General features: G+C 41.1%; 1 protein-coding gene across 1 annotated transcript in view; it reads left to right on the top strand.

Moving 5' to 3' along the window:
* Positions 1 to 570: 570 nt before the first annotated feature.
* Positions 571 to 17,644, top strand: part of NEK5 (NIMA related kinase 5) — a gene marked incomplete at its 3' end in the record, with an annotated part of 62,282 nt that continues 45,208 nt past the window's right edge. The window contains exons 1-3 of the mRNA XM_079721585.1: positions 571 to 708; positions 2,658 to 2,796; positions 8,654 to 8,750. Coding sequence (XP_079577711.1) covers positions 2,680 to 2,796; positions 8,654 to 8,750 — 214 coding nt within the window. The 5' untranslated portion in view covers positions 571 to 708; positions 2,658 to 2,679. The remainder of the gene's footprint in view (positions 709 to 2,657; positions 2,797 to 8,653; positions 8,751 to 17,644) is intronic.

Raw genomic sequence — 17,644 nt, 5'->3', positions numbered from 1 at the left:
TTCTTTTTTTAAAAAATAGATATGGTGGGTTTCACATTGCCGTGGTATTTAGGTTCCATTGGTTATGTTTTACTTGTGTCAATATTTATAATTGCTGGAAATTACATCCTTTCAACTGCTAAAACATGTAATGAAACGTTTCTGACGGCAGCTTGATGTGCAGTGGGAGTGAGGAATGGGTAGGGGGAGATGGGGAGAGAGCATGTTTGCAGACCACTGGGCAGTAGCTCGTTTTATAAGAGGACCCCATGGGGGGCCGCCAGCTGTGGCCAAAAGAGCAGGGCTCCGTTCCAGTCTCCATCTCTTGACAGTATTTGAGACCTTGCACGAGAAACCCTTTCTCAGTCCAGCTCAACTGTAAAACTGAGCCACTACTACCTGACTCGGTTGTCGCAAGGCATAAAGAGAATATATGCAAAGCCTCTGGTACACCGTAAGCAAGAACGGGGAGCGGGAGCGGAATGCTTGTCGAGTGTAAGCAGAGGAGTCCCGACCTAAGGTGACGGAGGTGACGCGGCCAGGTCTCCAAACGCCGCGGCTGGCCCTCTTCCGGGTGGACTGTGTGGACCCGTCCTCTCGCCGCTCTGGCCCCGCGCCCCGCCCGCCTTCCCTAGCGCGGCTCCGCCCCGGCCGCCAGCGGGCGCAGAGGCGTCTGGAACCTGGACCCACCCAGGACACTACTCTGGCCCCGCGGAGCCGGCGGAGCAGGTATGCTGTGGGTGGCGGCCTCAGTCCGAACCCGGAGCTGCCCCCAGGGCTTCCGTGAGCCCCGGGGAAAGGATGGAGCCCCCGCCCGGGAAGACGCGAGCCGCAGAACGGCGGTCTCCGGTCCCGGGCCGCGTCGGTCTCCATGGCAACGCGCGGCGCACCCAGCTCCTGGCCCCCGCGGGAGTTCTACCGCCTTCCCGCCGGCCGCCTCCCGGAGAGTGTTTCTAAGGGAGAAGGACTTTTTCCCCGAAACTTAGGGGCTTCCACCCACCGGTGCCTCTTGGGCGGGAGCGTCGCGGTCCCTCAGTTCCGATTCCTCCAGCGCCTCCCTCAAAACCCGGCCCTCCAGTGTCCCCAAGCCTTCCCTGGCTGCGGAGCTGGCTTCCAGCCCCATCCCACCTAATCGTCCCCCCTTCCTGCAATGACACAAATTACTCAAAAACATAACCTGCCTGCTCACTCAGGTTTAAAAAATCAGCAAGATGCCCTAACTGTAGTATTGAATATAACGGGGAAATGCAGTGGAGCAGTTTACCCAAAGCCCCAGAGGCTGGCCGCTGGCCGAGGGCCGCCCGGCCGCGTAGCTTCCAGAGAGGTGGCAAGTGGTCGGTGGCAAGTGCTGGGCCGCCAGGACCTGCCCAAGACAGTTCAGAAACAACCCCACTGGGAATTACTGGCCCGTTTTTTGCTCACGGGCTATTGAGGGTGTACCTGTGTTACAAGCACCGTGTTTCCAAAGAAATGGTAGAGAGAAAGGGACCACACCGCTACTACCCCCGGAGAATTCACCTTCCCCTCTCAAGAAGCCAGGACCCTGTGCTGAGGGCGACAAACCCAAATCAAAGGAGCTTAGGCACCAAAGGGAATGTTAGACCTTTTAACTGGGGATTCTGACTGGGTAGGTCTTGGATGGGGCCCTTGTATACTCTGGCCTTACACACCCTCCTGCCATACCGCATCTGATCAGATGAATCTAAATGCCACAGTGACTCTCTTTATTATAAAGTCTATATTTCAATCTGTAAATTCTTGGTACTACTACACTGGAAGAAGTAGTGAAGTAGCAGAGAGTCACCTGATAAGGACAGCTGCAAACTTTTAGGGCTCAGCTGCCAGGAGCAGCGTGGCCAGTGGGGGAGTGATTTCCCAAAACGGTGAACAGTTCCTGGTAAAGTTCCGAACAAGGTGCAATCAAGTCTTGATTTACATGTAGTTGCATTCCTCGAAAATTCAGTGTTAATTAAAACTGTGCAAAATACACTTTGTATTTAGATGCAAAATAGTTTGGTTGTAGCCGCAGATAATTATAAACGGATTTTTCCAAGCACATGAATGTGTACGGAGACTTTTTAAGGTTGTAGGGGCGCTGGAAAATCCTTTACTGTGCGGGACTGTCCCTAGCATCGCAGAATCTTAGTATCTCAGACCCCAATGGCTTCTGAAAGCCTTCGTGCCTGCCTCTCCATCTCTGCGAACAGAAAAAAACTCCGTACGTTTCCAAAATGTCCCCTAGGGGGCAGTAACGCCCCACTGAGAAAGGCTGGACTGTAAAACCACACAAGCAGAAGGACAATTCCTGCTGCCTAGAGGTGCCCAGACAGGGATATTATATTTTTCTTTCTCAGAACAATCTTGAAAAACAGGTATTGTTATTTCCATTTCAGAAATTAGGAAAGAGAGGTTTTACGAATTAAGTTACTTGCCCGAGATGACAACACTAGGGTGTATCAAAGTTGAGCTGCAGCCCAAGTCTGACCATGGAGCTGACTAAGGTCTGTCTCACTTTGGTTGTTACCTGTGGCCACAAGGAAAGTTATTTGATTCAGGCTTGGCAAAATTAGAATGAAAGTTTTAGCAAAATGAGTTCTCTTACGTTGTAGTGGTCAGTTTTCTGACTTTGTTCATATTTATGAAAAGCGTGCAATAAAATGTCATTGCTCTCATTTCAGGTAACTCCATGCATTGGAGACCATGGATAAATACGACGTGATTAAGGCCATTGGCGAAGGTGCCTTTGGGAAAGCATACCTGGCCAAAGGGAAATCAGATAGCAAGCACTGTGTTATAAAAGAGATCAATTTTGAAAAGGTAAAGTTAAGAAGTTAAAATTCCTGTTCATTTTCAGTGGTATATTCATCTGGCTTTTAATCCAGTTTGTCAAGGAAACACATCTTTTTTTTTTTTTTTTTTTACAAGTATGAGTGAGTTGACTTTTGTTTGTTCAGTCTTCTAAGTCCATTGTCCAAACAGCAACCAATGATCTTATTTTCATTTTTATTTTTAGATTTTATTTTATTTTATTTTTTTGGCCGAGCCATGCGGCATGTGGGATCTTAGTTCCCCGACCAGGAATGGAACCCATGCCCCCTGCTGGGGAAGCAGAGAGTCTCAACGACTGGACTGCCAGGGTAGTCCCCAGTGATCTTATATGAAGTCATCATATACAAGTTTCACACTCGTTAGAAAACTAAGAAAAGTAAAATAAATCTATTGATTTATATCACTTTTTGCTGATACAATTGGAAAGGATTGAAAAGAATATAAAAGGGGAGGAAGCAGGCACTCTCTTACTCTGCTGATAGGAAGGTAAATCATCCTGAGGGAAATTTATCAATATGTATCAAAGCCTTAGAAGGATCCATGCCCTGTTTGTATTATTGACGAGGAGTAAGGTCCGAAATACGTTGTAAAGATGAAAAAAAATCAGGCCACAAAAAGTTATGTGTATATATGTATGTACTGTTAATGTCACACACACACACACACACACATGCACACATTAACAGTGGTTATTGCTGATTGGTGGGATTTCATCTCTATCATTTCTTTCTGCATGGTCAGAATTTTTAATATGAATCATATATTATATTTTTAAAATTAAGAATTGTATTATTTGTATAAGCAGAAAAAGCTATCTTCATCTTGAAAAAGAAAAGAAAAAAAATGTATGCATCCTAGGATCTGGTAGTTCTCCTTCTGGGATTGTATTCCAAGGAAATACCCAGAAATGTGCAGACAGTCAGCAAACAACCTAAATGTCCAACAGTTGGGGATTGGTTAAGTAATTTGTGAAAGACTAAGCTGTTCATCAAAATCATGTTGTAGTCAAAGTATTGACATGAGAAGTATCATAACTTTTGCTAATTAAGAAAATAGTATGTGTAGAATGATGCAATCTTTGTAAAAAGATATGCATTATCTCTCTATATAGGTATGTATATTCCCACACATATCTGCCCATACATATAGGAAAGACCTACTTACTACATTATTATCGAGGTGGAATGTGGGATTATGAGTAATTTTTGCCTTGTACTTTTATATCATTTCACTCTTCAGATTAGTTTTGACACTCCTCTCTGATTTGTTCCCAAATTCCATTTTCAACATCCCCTCACATACTCTTCCTTTTTGCCACATGCAAATCCTTTGCACCGCAGCCTCTGTGCTCACCCGAGGGGCTCTTTCTTCCCAAAAGGTCTTTGCCTGCCCATCCAAGCATCAAGATCCCACTTGTTCAGGGCTGAGACTCAGTACACCTTGTAGAACCTTCCAAATCTAGGTAACCTCTCTTTCTCTGTAAGCTCCATAGCTTTTTATCCGTACTGCTGTTATGGTACTGATTGCTGTCTACTTTGCTGTGCTTTAGCTGTTTATTTTGTGCCTACTCCTCCTTATTAAACTGTATATTCTGTGCAGGCAGAATCCAGGTCTTTTACATCTTGGTCTTCCACACAGCAGCTAAGAATTCTTTGCACCAGTAGCAGGTCAATAAATTCTTATTGGACAAATAATTCAATGCAGAGATACTTTCAGGCCTTCTAGCTCTGTTGTTAAGCTGGTACATATTTAGGAATTATAAAACCATTTAAATTCTAAGTAAAGAAAAAATTATGTGGGAGGTGAATCCTCTATAAAAATATATATTAATGCATTTCATAGAGTCTCTCCCATTCTTTAGTATAGATTATAAAAAGCTGACTGTATATTTCTCATAGAGCAGTGAATTTTTTCATCTCTTACTTCATGAACCACCCTAGTCCCCATGCCATAAATAAGTAGAATTTCTATTGGGCCTCGTTATTGTTGCTTTCCCGTATCTCTCTGTGTTATCAGATTTGCCGAACAACATTTGTGTCACAGTATTAACATTTATTACTTATTTTTTTTCTTTCTACTCTAATGTACTTTTTCATTACTTCTTATCTAGAGAAATTTACATTTCTTCTCAGATCTCCATCACCTCTCCACAAAGTGAACTGTAGACCCCAGAACTTAAATCGCTTATTTTCTTACAGGTACCAAAAAGCTCTATATTTTCTCTCATCATCCTACAATTATCAAGCATATTCTTTTATTTCTTGCCTTCAAAAATGCATTGTATCTTCTCTTGATTATAAAAATTAAAATGTTCATTGAAGAAATTTTGAAAAAAACTGTAGGGAGGGCTTCCCTGGTGGCGCAGTGGTTGAGAGTCCGCCTGCTGATGCAGGGGACGTGGGTTCGTGCCCCGGTCCGGGAGGATCCCACATGCCGTGGAGCGGCTGGGCCCGTGAGCCATGGCCGCTGAGCCTGCGCATCCAGAGCCTGTGCTCCGCAACGGGGGAGGCCACAATAGTGAGAGGCCCGCGCACTGCAAAAAAAAAAAAAAAACTGTAGGGAAAAATGAGGCTATTTAGAGGAAAATGAAAATCACTTTTAACCTCTCTCTTCATCACTATTAACATTATGGTGAACTTCTCTCCAGGCTATTTTTAATGCCTAAATGTACCTTGTAAGTTATTAGAATATATTAGATGATTGATGTCATGGTGGATATACTCTTTTATAGCAGCTTTTTACCCTTAGTATATTGTGAATATTTTCTCATGTCATTCAGTGTTTTCATATAATAAAATGTTCTCATATAATATCATTCAATGTTTATAGTAATAGTGGGTGCCTAGCAGACCTCATGTTATCCCAGGTGTTTTACATAATTAATCAATTTAATCTTCCCAACAACTCTAGAGGTAGATCTCATTACCCTCACTGTTTAGGTGAAAGGGCTGAGGCTCAATGAGGTTAAGTAATTTGCTCAACAAGGCACAGTGACCAGCAAATCCTTCTACCTCGTCCTCTGCTCTTCCTGCCAGTGCTTCCCTGGATTTTTGATGACCGCATAGTGTGGCATTAGGTTAAAAATACCATAATTGGGCTTCCCTGGTGGTGCAGTGGTTGAGAGTCCGCCTGCCGATGCAGGGGACACGGGTTCGTGCCCCGGTCTGGGAGGATCCCATATGCCGCGGAGCGGCTGGGCCCGTGAGCCATGGCCGCTGAGCCTGCGCGTCCGGAGCCTGTGCTCCGCAATGGGAGAGACCACAACAGTGAGAGGCCCGCGTACCGCAAAAAAAAAAACAAACCATAATTTATCTAACTGTTTTTCTATTTTCAGAGGGTTATGTTGCTTGATTTTTTTGCTATGATTAAATAACATTTAATATGTAGAAGAGTCATTTTTTCTTAAACAAACTGTGTATATATGTTTACCTATATGTGCATTGAATAAAAAGTTCTAACAATTAGCAGCAATTACTCCTAAGGAATAGGAATTCATGGGATGGGTGGGGAGGAAAAGGGGAAGTTTTACTTTCATCTTATTTACTTCTATCTGGCTTAAAATATTTTTTCAAATCACTAGTGTATATTCTTAATTAAAAACTAATAGTAAAACACTGTAATGAAGGCTTTTGTATGAGAACCCTTGGGCACATTTCTGATTATTTTCTTTGGATAAATTTCTAGAAGAATTAATAAGTTAAAAATAGGAGCATTTTAAAGTCTCTTATTAGATACTGTAAAATTGTTTTCCTAGAAAGATTTTACCAATTTATATACTTACACCAGAAGTATGTGAGTGCCATTTTGCTGCTTTCTGGTTAACTGTGGGTATTAACATTCTTTTTGTCTTTGCCAATTTCACAGATGAGACATATTAAATTTTGTTTTAGTCTTCTTTTGATTACTGAGTGAGGTTGAATATTTTTTACTATTTCTGAGCCATTTTTAATTTCTTTTATTTTTTTGAGAGTTGCCTAGGCATGTATTTTCCCATCTTTCTGTTGGCATATTTGCCTTTTTTTTTACTTGCCAGAATCCTTATATGTTATAAATACAAAAAATCTTTGTCATATATATTGCCAGTATTTTTACCTAACTATAAAAATATACTTATCTTCCTATGTTTGCCTTTCAATTTCATTTATAATAGTCTTGAAAAAAACAGTAGTTATAAATTAAAGTAGTTAAGTAGCTAAGTCTATCCTGGTAGCGTATTTCAGTTATTTTTATTTTGAAACTCATATGTACCAATTATGCAATTTAAAGTGGGGGGAAAGATACTGAAGCTTAGAAGATTTAAATAATTTACTGAAAGATACATAGCTAGGATGCAGTAAAGCTGGGATGGAGAATATTAATTTTAAAAAAATTTTTCAAATTTAAATGAGGATGAGAAATTTGGGAACTCACACATTACCTGTGGGCCAAATGTTGAACGTCATTACAAAGGGAACTGTGGAGAGGACCAGTGACCCATGGAGGCCAGAAGGGTGGGGCAGCCGGGCCAGAAGTCAGTGTAGAAATGACAAAGTGTCAAGAATGAGGAAGAAAAGGTAGAAATGAGGTGTGGCCACTGCCAATGGCACCAAAACATTTGAAAAATATTGTCCATAGATGATAAATAGAATAATAAGAAAATACATCAGGGAGTGAGGGGAGGAGAGAAATAGGTAAGGCAGATTAAGGGGTACAGGCCTCCAGGTGCAAAATAAATGAGTTATGGGTATGAAATGTACAGTGTGGGGAATATAATCAATACTTAGTATCTTTGTATGGTGACAGATGGTAACTAGACTTATCTTGGTGATCACTTTGAAATGCACAGAAATTTTAAATCACTGTGTTGTGTGATGGAAAATGACATAGTGTTGTAGTTTTTGAATTTTACTTCAAAAACAAACTCAGAAAAAAAGATCAGAATTGTGGTTACCACGGGCGGGTAGTATGGGAAGGGAGAATTGGTTGAAGGTGGTCAAAAAGTACAGATTTCCCGTTACAAGATAAATAAATACTAGGGATGTAACGTACAACATGATATATAGAATTAACACTGCTGATGTTATACATGAAAGTTGTTGAGTAAATCCTAAGAGTTCTCATCACAAGGAAAAAAATGTTTTTTCTATTTCTTTAATTTTGTATCTATATGAGATGACGGATGTTCACGAAACTTATTGTGATGATCATTTCATGGTGTGAGTCAAATTATATGCTGTACACGTTAAACGTATACACTGCTGTATGTCAATTATATCTCAATAAAACTGGAAGGAAAAGCAATAATAAAAGCAAATTAGTTTTTTAAAAAGAAAAGAAAATACATCAAATGCTAAAATGAAGTCACGAGAGACATTTTATTTGAAAACGAAAAACGTAGTAATCTTAACACAGAACTTTACCGGTCTGATTTATGTGATATATGACATTTTACTTTTTTTAGATTTCATTTGTTTCTTCTCAGCAGTGATTGCTGCTGGAACATTGCATTTTGGTTTTTTTTGTTGTTTTTTTTTTACCAATTCCTTTGTTGCTGAAAGATAAATATTTAAATAACTTTCCTCCAGATGACTAAATAATTGACACAGTACACCAATCCAGTGGAAATTTTAATACAGCAGAACTTCACCAGAAATACTTATTTTCTTGTTTCTGATTGTCATTGACAAACCATTGACTAGGTATAGGACACTCTAATTCTAGAAATGTCATTTCCTGCCGTTGAGAGATCTGTTGCAGAAGTGCCATTAAAAGCCAGTGAAATCCTGGAGAATTTTCGATGACAGTGAGTAAAAAGCATTCCTTGAAAGCGAATTATCTTTACAGACTGTCTCTTAATATAATTTAGATGCCCATCCAAGAAAAAGAAGCTTCAAAGAAAGAAGTCATTCTTCTGGCGAAGATGAAACATCCCAACATTGTAACCTTCTTCAGTTCATTTCAAGGTTTGACTTTCTCATATTCTTAAAGTATTTTAATAAAGTGTGGGCATGTAGACTTCTGTATAAGATAGTTCCTGAGAAGTGTGTATAAATTAATTTTTGTAACTGGACTCATTTTCCCATTTATTTAAATTGTAATTTGAGACATCATCTTTATTTCTTCTCTGGTGAGTTTTTGTAGGCAGCTTTCCTAAATTTTCTCAAGTTTGCCCCCCTGCCTTTAATTCTCACTTCCTCAGATAGTTAACAAAGTGTGTATTAGCTTTGCTGCAGTAAGAAATTTCAGTGGCCTACAAGAATACCATCTGTGTCTCACTCACATTACATGTTGGCTACGGTTGGGTGGGGTCTTTATTTTTTAAATTTATTATTATTATTATTTTTGGCCGTGCCTCATGGCTTGTGGGAGCCCGGCACTGAAAGTGCTGAGTCCTAACCACTGCACTGCCAGGGAACGCCCAGGAGGAGTCTTTAAGTCTGGGGTCCAGCCTGAAGGAGCAGCGCACATATGGAGCTGTTTTCCTGAGCAAGAGGAAAGAGCTGGACACAGAGCCCACCGCACCCTCACTCTCAGATCCCTGCTAGGCTGTGGCATGTTTCTTACTTTCCTTATGTGCTCATGTTCTGGGTGCAAAGCAGCCACAACCAACCCCAGGAACGGGGTGATGGTGGGGGAGGGTACACTGCCTCTGTGAGTCCTTGTATGTCCCGGGGCAACGGGGAGGGCTGTACAATTCTCTTACAGAGAAGCAGCCAAGCAAACGGCCAGAATAGAGGGGGAAAACTTTAAGGCCGCAATTCCCTTCTCTGTGCGCCTGAATACAACATTTCTTCGGCCTCTATCACTTGACTCCAAAGGTTAAAAAAAAATAAAAAACACTAAAAATACCATAAAAGGAGCGTTGGTCATTCATCCAGTTAAATATTGATTGAGTGCTTACGTTGATGCATTTTTCTAGGTGCCAGGAATACAGCAGTGAACAAACACAACAGGCACAAATTCCTGTCCTCGTGGCTCTTACACTGTAGTGGGAAGAGACAGACAATAAATGCATATACAGCATGTCAGGTGTTTAAAAGGCTGTGACAGGGCTGTCTGTGTCCCCAGTTCACCATGGGGCATCCCCATCCCAGCACCCAGCACTGGGGGTGCTTGAATTCACAGGCCAGAAGTAGTTCATGGAGCAGGAATGTTACCTAGATATCTTCAAGCACCATCAGGGGTGTAAGATTCAGTAAATAAATTTTAAAAGCCATTTTTTGAGCTTTTACACTGTGCAGGGCACTGTGTTTCTTGCAAATTAAAACCACTGCATTCAAAATAGCTCTCTGTGTTTCTTGCAAATTAAAACTGGGTACATTCCTTAAAAGAGCTCTCGGGACACCTCCAAGGTCTTTCTGGGAGCTGAGAGTACATGTGAGCCGGGAATTGAGTTGTACCGAGCAACTTTTAAGGGGCAGCCACTGAAAAAGGTGCCTTGCCTTCCTGTTCATTGATTCCTAACAGCGACACCATTAGACAGTCTTCCTTTTCCTCATTCTGTGGGTTATGATCGTGACTCCCTGTGACTGGTACGTCCTGCTCATCGTCAGGCCTTCTCTGAGATACCAATTCAAGTTACAGCCCCCTTTACTGATCTCGCCAGCACTTTTGTACTGTGTGTGTATGTTCATATGCGCCATTGGGAACCGTCTAATATTTGTCTCCCTTTAAGACAGTAAACATAACAAATTCTTTTGCTCACCACTTGCTCCTCAGCATGTGGCCCATAGTAGGTGCTCATACATGTTTGCTGAATGAGTGCCTAGACTGGGCCATTTAGGAGAGTGGAGTATGTCTTTTTTTTTTGAATTGATTAATTAATTTTTTTGGCTGCACCCCGCTGCATGCAGCAGCGGTCCCCAATATTTTTGGCACCAGGGACCAGTTTCGTGGAAGACAATTTTTCCACAGACCGGGGGCGGGGTGGGGGGATGGTTTGGGGATGATTCAAGTGCATTCCATTTATTGTGCGCTTTATCTCTATTATTATTACATTGTAATATGTAATGAAATAGTTTAACAACTCACCATAATGCTGACGGGAGGCGGAGTTCAGGCAGTAATGCGAGCGATCGGGAGTGGCTGTAAATACAGATGAAGCTTCGCTCACTCATCCTCCACTCACCTTCTGCCGTGTGGCCCGGTTCCTAACGGGCCACGGACCGCTAGTGGTCCTTGGCTCCAGGGTTGGGGACCCCTGGCATGCAGAATCTTAGCTCCCCAACGAGGGATCGAACCCGTGCCCCCTGCAGTGGAAGCACAGAGTCTTAACTACTGGATCGACAGGGAAGTCCCTGGAGTATGTCTTTACACCATGCAAAATGGGTATTTGAGGATGGTTTACACTGGATACCATTATAAAATTAAAGGTCATTTCTTACAGCATAAATAACCTTCACTGACTTCGTTTATGTTGTAAGCTTAAACTTTCTTATGACAGCCTTTTCCTTTTCTTAACTAGAGCACCTCTGTGTTTAGGAAAACTAGAGCTATTGTGATGGCTTTGAGTTTGCCTGGCAGTTTGTTGGGACTTGAAACACTGAGCTTATCTGAAAGCCTCAGAGGTCCTTGCAACACCTGACTGTAGACAGTTGAGGGAAAGCCTCTGTTTACCCTCAAACAGCTCACCTCTGAGCAGAAGAACCCTGGCTCTCGTTCATTAATTGTTTGTCTATAGAAAGTAGAAGTTTTCATAAGTTTGAAGCAACATGAGAAAAATAAGAGAATGTAGTAAGATTTTCCTAAGGCTAAATTAATTCCACTTAAATTCCTTCAGTAAATTTTTATCGAGTACCTATAATTTGCTAGGCATGGTCTAGGTAAAATAGGCCCAAATCCCTGCACTGCTGTTTTCTGTTGCTGTATAACCAGTGAACACGAATTTAATGGCTTAAACAGGCACCCACTTATCCTCTCCCAATTCCTCTAGATCGGAAGCCTGGGCTGGGCTTAGGTGGATTCTCTGCACAGGGTTTCACATAGTTGAAATCAAGATGTCAGCTGTGTCTGCAACCTCATCTGAGGCCGAGTTCTCTTTCAGGCTTATTCCGGTTGCTGGCAGGTTTCCTTTACTGCAACTGTAGGACTGAGGTGTCTGCTTTCTTGCTGGCTGTTAACTGGGGGTGATTCTCTGTTTCTAGAGACCAACCTCCCTTCCCTGGCATGTGGCCCCTTCAATAGGCCCTCTCCAGCTGGAATCTCTCACTTCTGTTTCTGATTTCCAGACCTAGATTTAAGTGGCTCTTGTGATTAGGTCAAGCCCAGGTGTATAATCTCTTTCTACTAACTCAGAGTCAGCTGTTTAGTAACTTTAGTTATATCAGCACATCCCCTTTGCTATGTAACATAATCATGGGAGTGATATCCCATATTTACAGGTTACACTCTCGCTCAAGGGGAGAGAGTTCACAGGGTGTGTCCATTAGGGCCATCTGAGAATTCTGCCTGCTCTACAACTGTGGAGTTTACATTCCAGGGGTAAAATGTGGGGAGAGACAGACAATAAATGTAAACATAATAAGTACAGTATATGCATGTTAGAAGTTGATAAGTGCCGTGGGATAATAAAATAGGAGAAGGCAGGAGTGGAGGGAAGAATTGTAAATAGGGTGGTCAGGACAGGCCTTGCTGTGAAGGTGACATTTGAGCACAGATTGAGGAGTCCTGCTAACATCTGGAGAAGAGCTTTCCAGGCAAGGAGAACAGCCACTGCAAAGGCCTGACGTGTTAAAGGACCAGCCAGGAGGCTTTGGGGAAAGGCCATCTGCTATTGGCCCTGAGCACCTCTGCATGTTTTTGCTGGATATGCCAAGAATGCCAAGCCCTGACCAAGACCTGGCTTGTTTACTGCTCACTGTAAAAGCAGTCGATTCCTCAAGTGCAGTATTCCTCTCCTGTAATGTAGCCACTGCATGCGCAGTTGTCCATCTAGGCTCTGTGGATTTGGGAGACATAGAACGAGTGCTAACATGGAGCTCTGACAGCTGCTTTTGCCAAGAGTAATAAAGTCCTTTGTCTCTGGCCCAGGAGTCTCGTGTCTTCTGCCAACATCCATGACATAGTCACAGGCTGGTAAGTAGGGCAGAATCTCACACCTGTGGCAGAAGCCACTGTGGGTGCAGTGCAGTAAGCAAGGGGGGATAGCAGAAGATATTTTTATTCTTTATGCTGAGTCTGTGTTCCTCCTGGGTTCAGCACTAAAATGCTTTTATTTTCGTGGAATGATGGTGATACTGGATGATATCTCATTCCATCAAATCTAGAGGCCATTGGTTGTAAGATACATTATTATGTGCTGATGAAAAGGAAAGATACTGCCTATTAGACTATGATGCTATGCTTTCATATCACAATTTTTATTTTATATGTTTTAAAAGAGCTCTTTTAGACTTGTTTAAACAGAGTTTTGCTTTCTATTACTCTTGTACATTCATAAAAAGGGAAATATGAGCAGATTAAATTGGTTAAGATAGTCTAAAAATTAATGAGGCTGGGGGACACATGGTTTCTTGAGGCAGAAGCCTGGTGTGTCTCCCTTTGCCTGGCAAAGCAATAAAGCTATTCTTTTCTACTTCACCCCCCCCCCCAAAAAAAAAACTAAAACCAAAAATTAATGAGGCCGTGACGACATCAAGACTGCTGGGCCCACAGTCACCAATTGGAAGATGCCAATGTCTGTAAGACATAATCCTGATTTTTTAAAAGGGCATTTTAGAATAAATTAATTATAATAATTGTTCTTTAAATGTTGGAATTTGGCAAGACAAAGGTTGCAACCCTGAAGTTAGTGCCCTCTAATAGTTTTGAAAGGTCAGTGACCCATGAGCTTTATAGTTCCAGAAACTCCTGCCCTAGAGGGTGCTGTGCACTTCCTTTTTGGAGTATTCTTTTTTCTCCTTTCTGCATTTTAGAATATTATACATGCTTAAGACTAAACACAAATCCCACCCCCAAGCCTAAAGTGAGCTCTCTCTGGGACTTCCCGGGGGATCCAGTGGTTAAGACTCTGTGCTTCCACTGCAGGGGGCACGGGTTGGATCCCTGGTCGGGGAACTAAGATCCTGCAAGCCGCGTGGTGTGGCCACCCCAACCTGACAAATGTAATTAAAACTAAATATAAAAAAAATAAAGTGATCTCTCTCACCTCTGCTCTGAGCACTTCCGGACTCTTACTGGCCGTTTCACTTGTGTGGCATTTGTAATAAGCTGTGTTATAACGTTAGTGTATATTCTTTATTTCCCTCGGTGAGATTGGAAGTTCTGTGAGGACAAGGATTGTTTCTTACGCCTTTTTCCCTTCCTAAAGTGCTTAATTTTTTTAAACAGGTGGAAAATTTGAGAGCACAAATGACCTTTCCAGGCAGTTCTAACCCCATTAAATATGAAATTAACAGCAGCTAGTGGAAAAAAAAGCATATTTAGAGCCAAATGATGCTCATCGACCTGAATAGTTCCTTCAAGATGGTTCAGCCATGATTAATCCTGAATCAGTCAATGAATTTCTTCCACTGAAAGCCCGTGTGAGGCTGAGTGAGTTAGATGTTGGTGGAAGGGAAGTAAAATGGAGCCCTTTTCCCTTAGTTTCCTTCCTTTGATTTCCCCATGGTTTTGAAATTGCCATCCCTTCATTGCTGTGGCAGCCCTTTCAATGACTGAGCTAAGACAAGTATTAATTCTCCCAAAAGTAATACATTCCTGAAAGTAACTGATCTCTAGGTAATCAGAGTATGTCAGGAAACATATCAAAACCCTTCCTGCAATAATATACAATGGAGAAAAGACACTCTCTTCAATAAGTGGTACTTGGGAAAACTGGACAGCTACATGTAAAAGAATGAAATTAGAACACTCCCTAACACCATACACAAAAATAAACTCAAAATGGATTAAAGACCTAATGTAAGGCCAGACACTATAAAACTCTTAGAGGAAAACATAGGCAGAACACCCTCTGACATAAATCACAGCAAGATCTTTTTTGATCCACTTCCTAAAGTAATGAAAATAAAAACAAAAATAAACAAATTGGACCTAATTAAACATAAAAGCTTTTGCACAGCAAAGGAAACCCTAAACAAAATGAAAAGACAATCCTCAGAATGGGAGATAGTATTTGCAAATGAAGCGACCAACAAGGGATTAATCTCCAAAATATACAAACAGCTCATGTAGCTCAATATCAAAACAACAACCCAATCAAAAAATGGGCAGAAGATCTAAATAGACATTCCTCCAAAGAAGACATACAAATGGCCAAAAAGCACATGAAAAGCTGCTCAACATCACTAATTATTAGAGAAATGCAAATCAAAACTACAATGAGGTATCACCTCACACCAGTCAGAATGGCCATCATAAAAAATTTACAAGTTAAATGCTGGAGAGGGTGTGGAGAAAAGGGAACCCTCCTACACTGTTGGTGGGAATGTGTAAATCAGTGCAGCCACTGTGGAGAACAGTATGGAAGTTCCTTACTGGTACAGCTACAATATGATCTAGCAATCCCACTCCTGGGCATATATCCAGAGAAAACCATAATTTGAAAAGATACATGCACCCCAATGTTCATTGCAGCACTGTTTACAATAGCCAGGACATGGAAGCAACCTAAATGTCCATTGACAAAGGAATGGTTAAAGAAGATATGGTACATATATACAATGGAATATTACTCAGCCACAAAAAAAGAATGAAATAATGCCATTTGCAGCAACATGGATGGACCTAGAGATTATCATACTAAGTGAAATAAGTCAGACAGAGAAAGACAAACTTCATATGATATCTCTCATATGTGGAATCTAAAATAATGGTATAAATGAACTTATTTACAAAACAGAAATAGAGCCACAGATGTAGAAAACAAACTTATGGTTACTGAGAGGCAAAGAGGGGGGAGAGATAAATTAGGAGATTGGGATCGACATATACACACTACTATATATAAAATAGATAACCAATAAGGACCTACTGTATAGCACAGGGAACTCTATTCAGTACTCTGTAATGACCTATATAGGAAAATAATCTAAAAAAGAGTGGATATATGTATATGTATAACTGATTCACTTTGCTGTACACCTGAAACTAACATAACATTGTAAATGAACTATACTCCAGTAAAAAAATTTTAAAAACCCAACAAAATAAACAAACAAACAAAAAACAAAAAAAAACAAAACCCTTCTTGGACTCTCCAGTCTTTCCTTCATGGCCTCTTGTTCTCTCTGCCTGTCTGTGTGCAGACTTCTGTTGTAACTCTTCTTACATATATTGACTGATGCCCCGTCTAGACTGTCACCTCCTTATTCAGGAAGGATAGTTATTTGCTTTTTATTCCTAGCGCAGCGTTCCTTAGCATGTCTTCAATAAAGGTTTGTTGATGAGTGAATGGATCTGTCCCTTTAAGAGGGGAGGTGGACCAATGGAAGTGTTCTGTGAAAGAAGCACTCAGTTTGTGAATGAGAAGCAACCAAAGGCAGATGCAGTCAGGTTACTGATAGTGCCTTTAAAGTTGGCTTAAGCCAACCTAAGTGTCCATCAGCAGATGAATGGATAAAGAAGATGGGGCACATATATACAATGGAATATTACTCAGCCATAAAAAAATGAAATTGAGTTATTTGTAGTATAACAAGACTCTAGGTGGATGGACCTAGAGTCTGTCATACAGAGTGAAGTAAGTCAGAAAGAGCAAAACAAATACTGTACGCTAACACATATATATGGAATCTAAAAAAAAAAAATGGTTCTGAAGAACCTAGGGGCAGGATAGGAATAAAGATGCAGACAGAGAGAATGGACTTGAGGACATGGGGAGGGGGAAGGGTAAGCTGGGATGAAGTGAGAGAGTAGCATTGACATATATACACTACCAAATGTAAAATAGATAGCTAGTGAGAAGCAGCTGCATAGCACAGGGAGATCAGCTCGGTGCTTTTTGACCACCTAGAGGGGTGGGATAGGGAGGGTGGGAGGGAGACGCAAGAGGGAGGGGATATGGGGATATATGTATACGTATAGCTGATTCACTTTGTTATACAGCAGAAACTAACACACCATTGTAAAGCAATTATACTCCAATAAAGATGTTAAAAAAAAATAAAGTTGGCTTAAGCTACTTGGAAGAAAGAGGTAGCACATTATAGATATTTGGCAAGAGATTCTGACATTGAATGAATACTTAATAATTACAGGGCAAAATACTAGAAAGATTAACACTTGCTGATAAGCCTGCTTTTGTGTGGTCATTTTGTGTTCCTTAGATGTGTTTATGAAACCACTCCACAAACCTTTATTAAGCCCCTTCCACGTGCCAGGTACAGGGAATACAAACGTACTAAGTATGGAGTCTGGCTTCAGGGAACCTGCAAACTAGTAGGAGAAACAAACAAGTTAGTAGAAGCCCTTATTCTAACAAGAATCCATCTGATAGTTGTTTGGTTAAAGAAAAATGCTGATTAAGCAGGAAGTCATACAAACTTATTTTAATCTATAAATACACAATCATTTGCCAAACTTCTGATGTAAGACCAAGGCCTTGCCTTTGATTATGAGTCCACCGATTGGAGTTCGGAATATTCTTTCTTACATAGGGCTCCCCCCACCCCCAATTTATAATTTCCAATTTCTTTTCTTTAGACTGGAGTAAGAATTTACAGATACTCTCTGTGCACAGTCTTATGAAACCTTCCCCATTATTTTCCACTGCTTCCACCCAACATTTAGGTCAGGGACTTTTTTTTTTTTTTTTAGCTACTCACTTGTACTGAGTCCTCCACGGGATTCAATGTAGTTTTTGTAGAAATGATCACATCTTCCTTTTCCCATTCATATTTCATCAGTTGATGTAATA

This window comes from Hyperoodon ampullatus (genome assembly GCF_949752795.1).
Source record: "Hyperoodon ampullatus genome assembly, chromosome: 16".
NCBI lineage: Eukaryota > Metazoa > Chordata > Mammalia > Artiodactyla > Ziphiidae > Hyperoodon > Hyperoodon ampullatus.
This window is presented reverse-complemented; position numbering and strand designations above follow the sequence as displayed.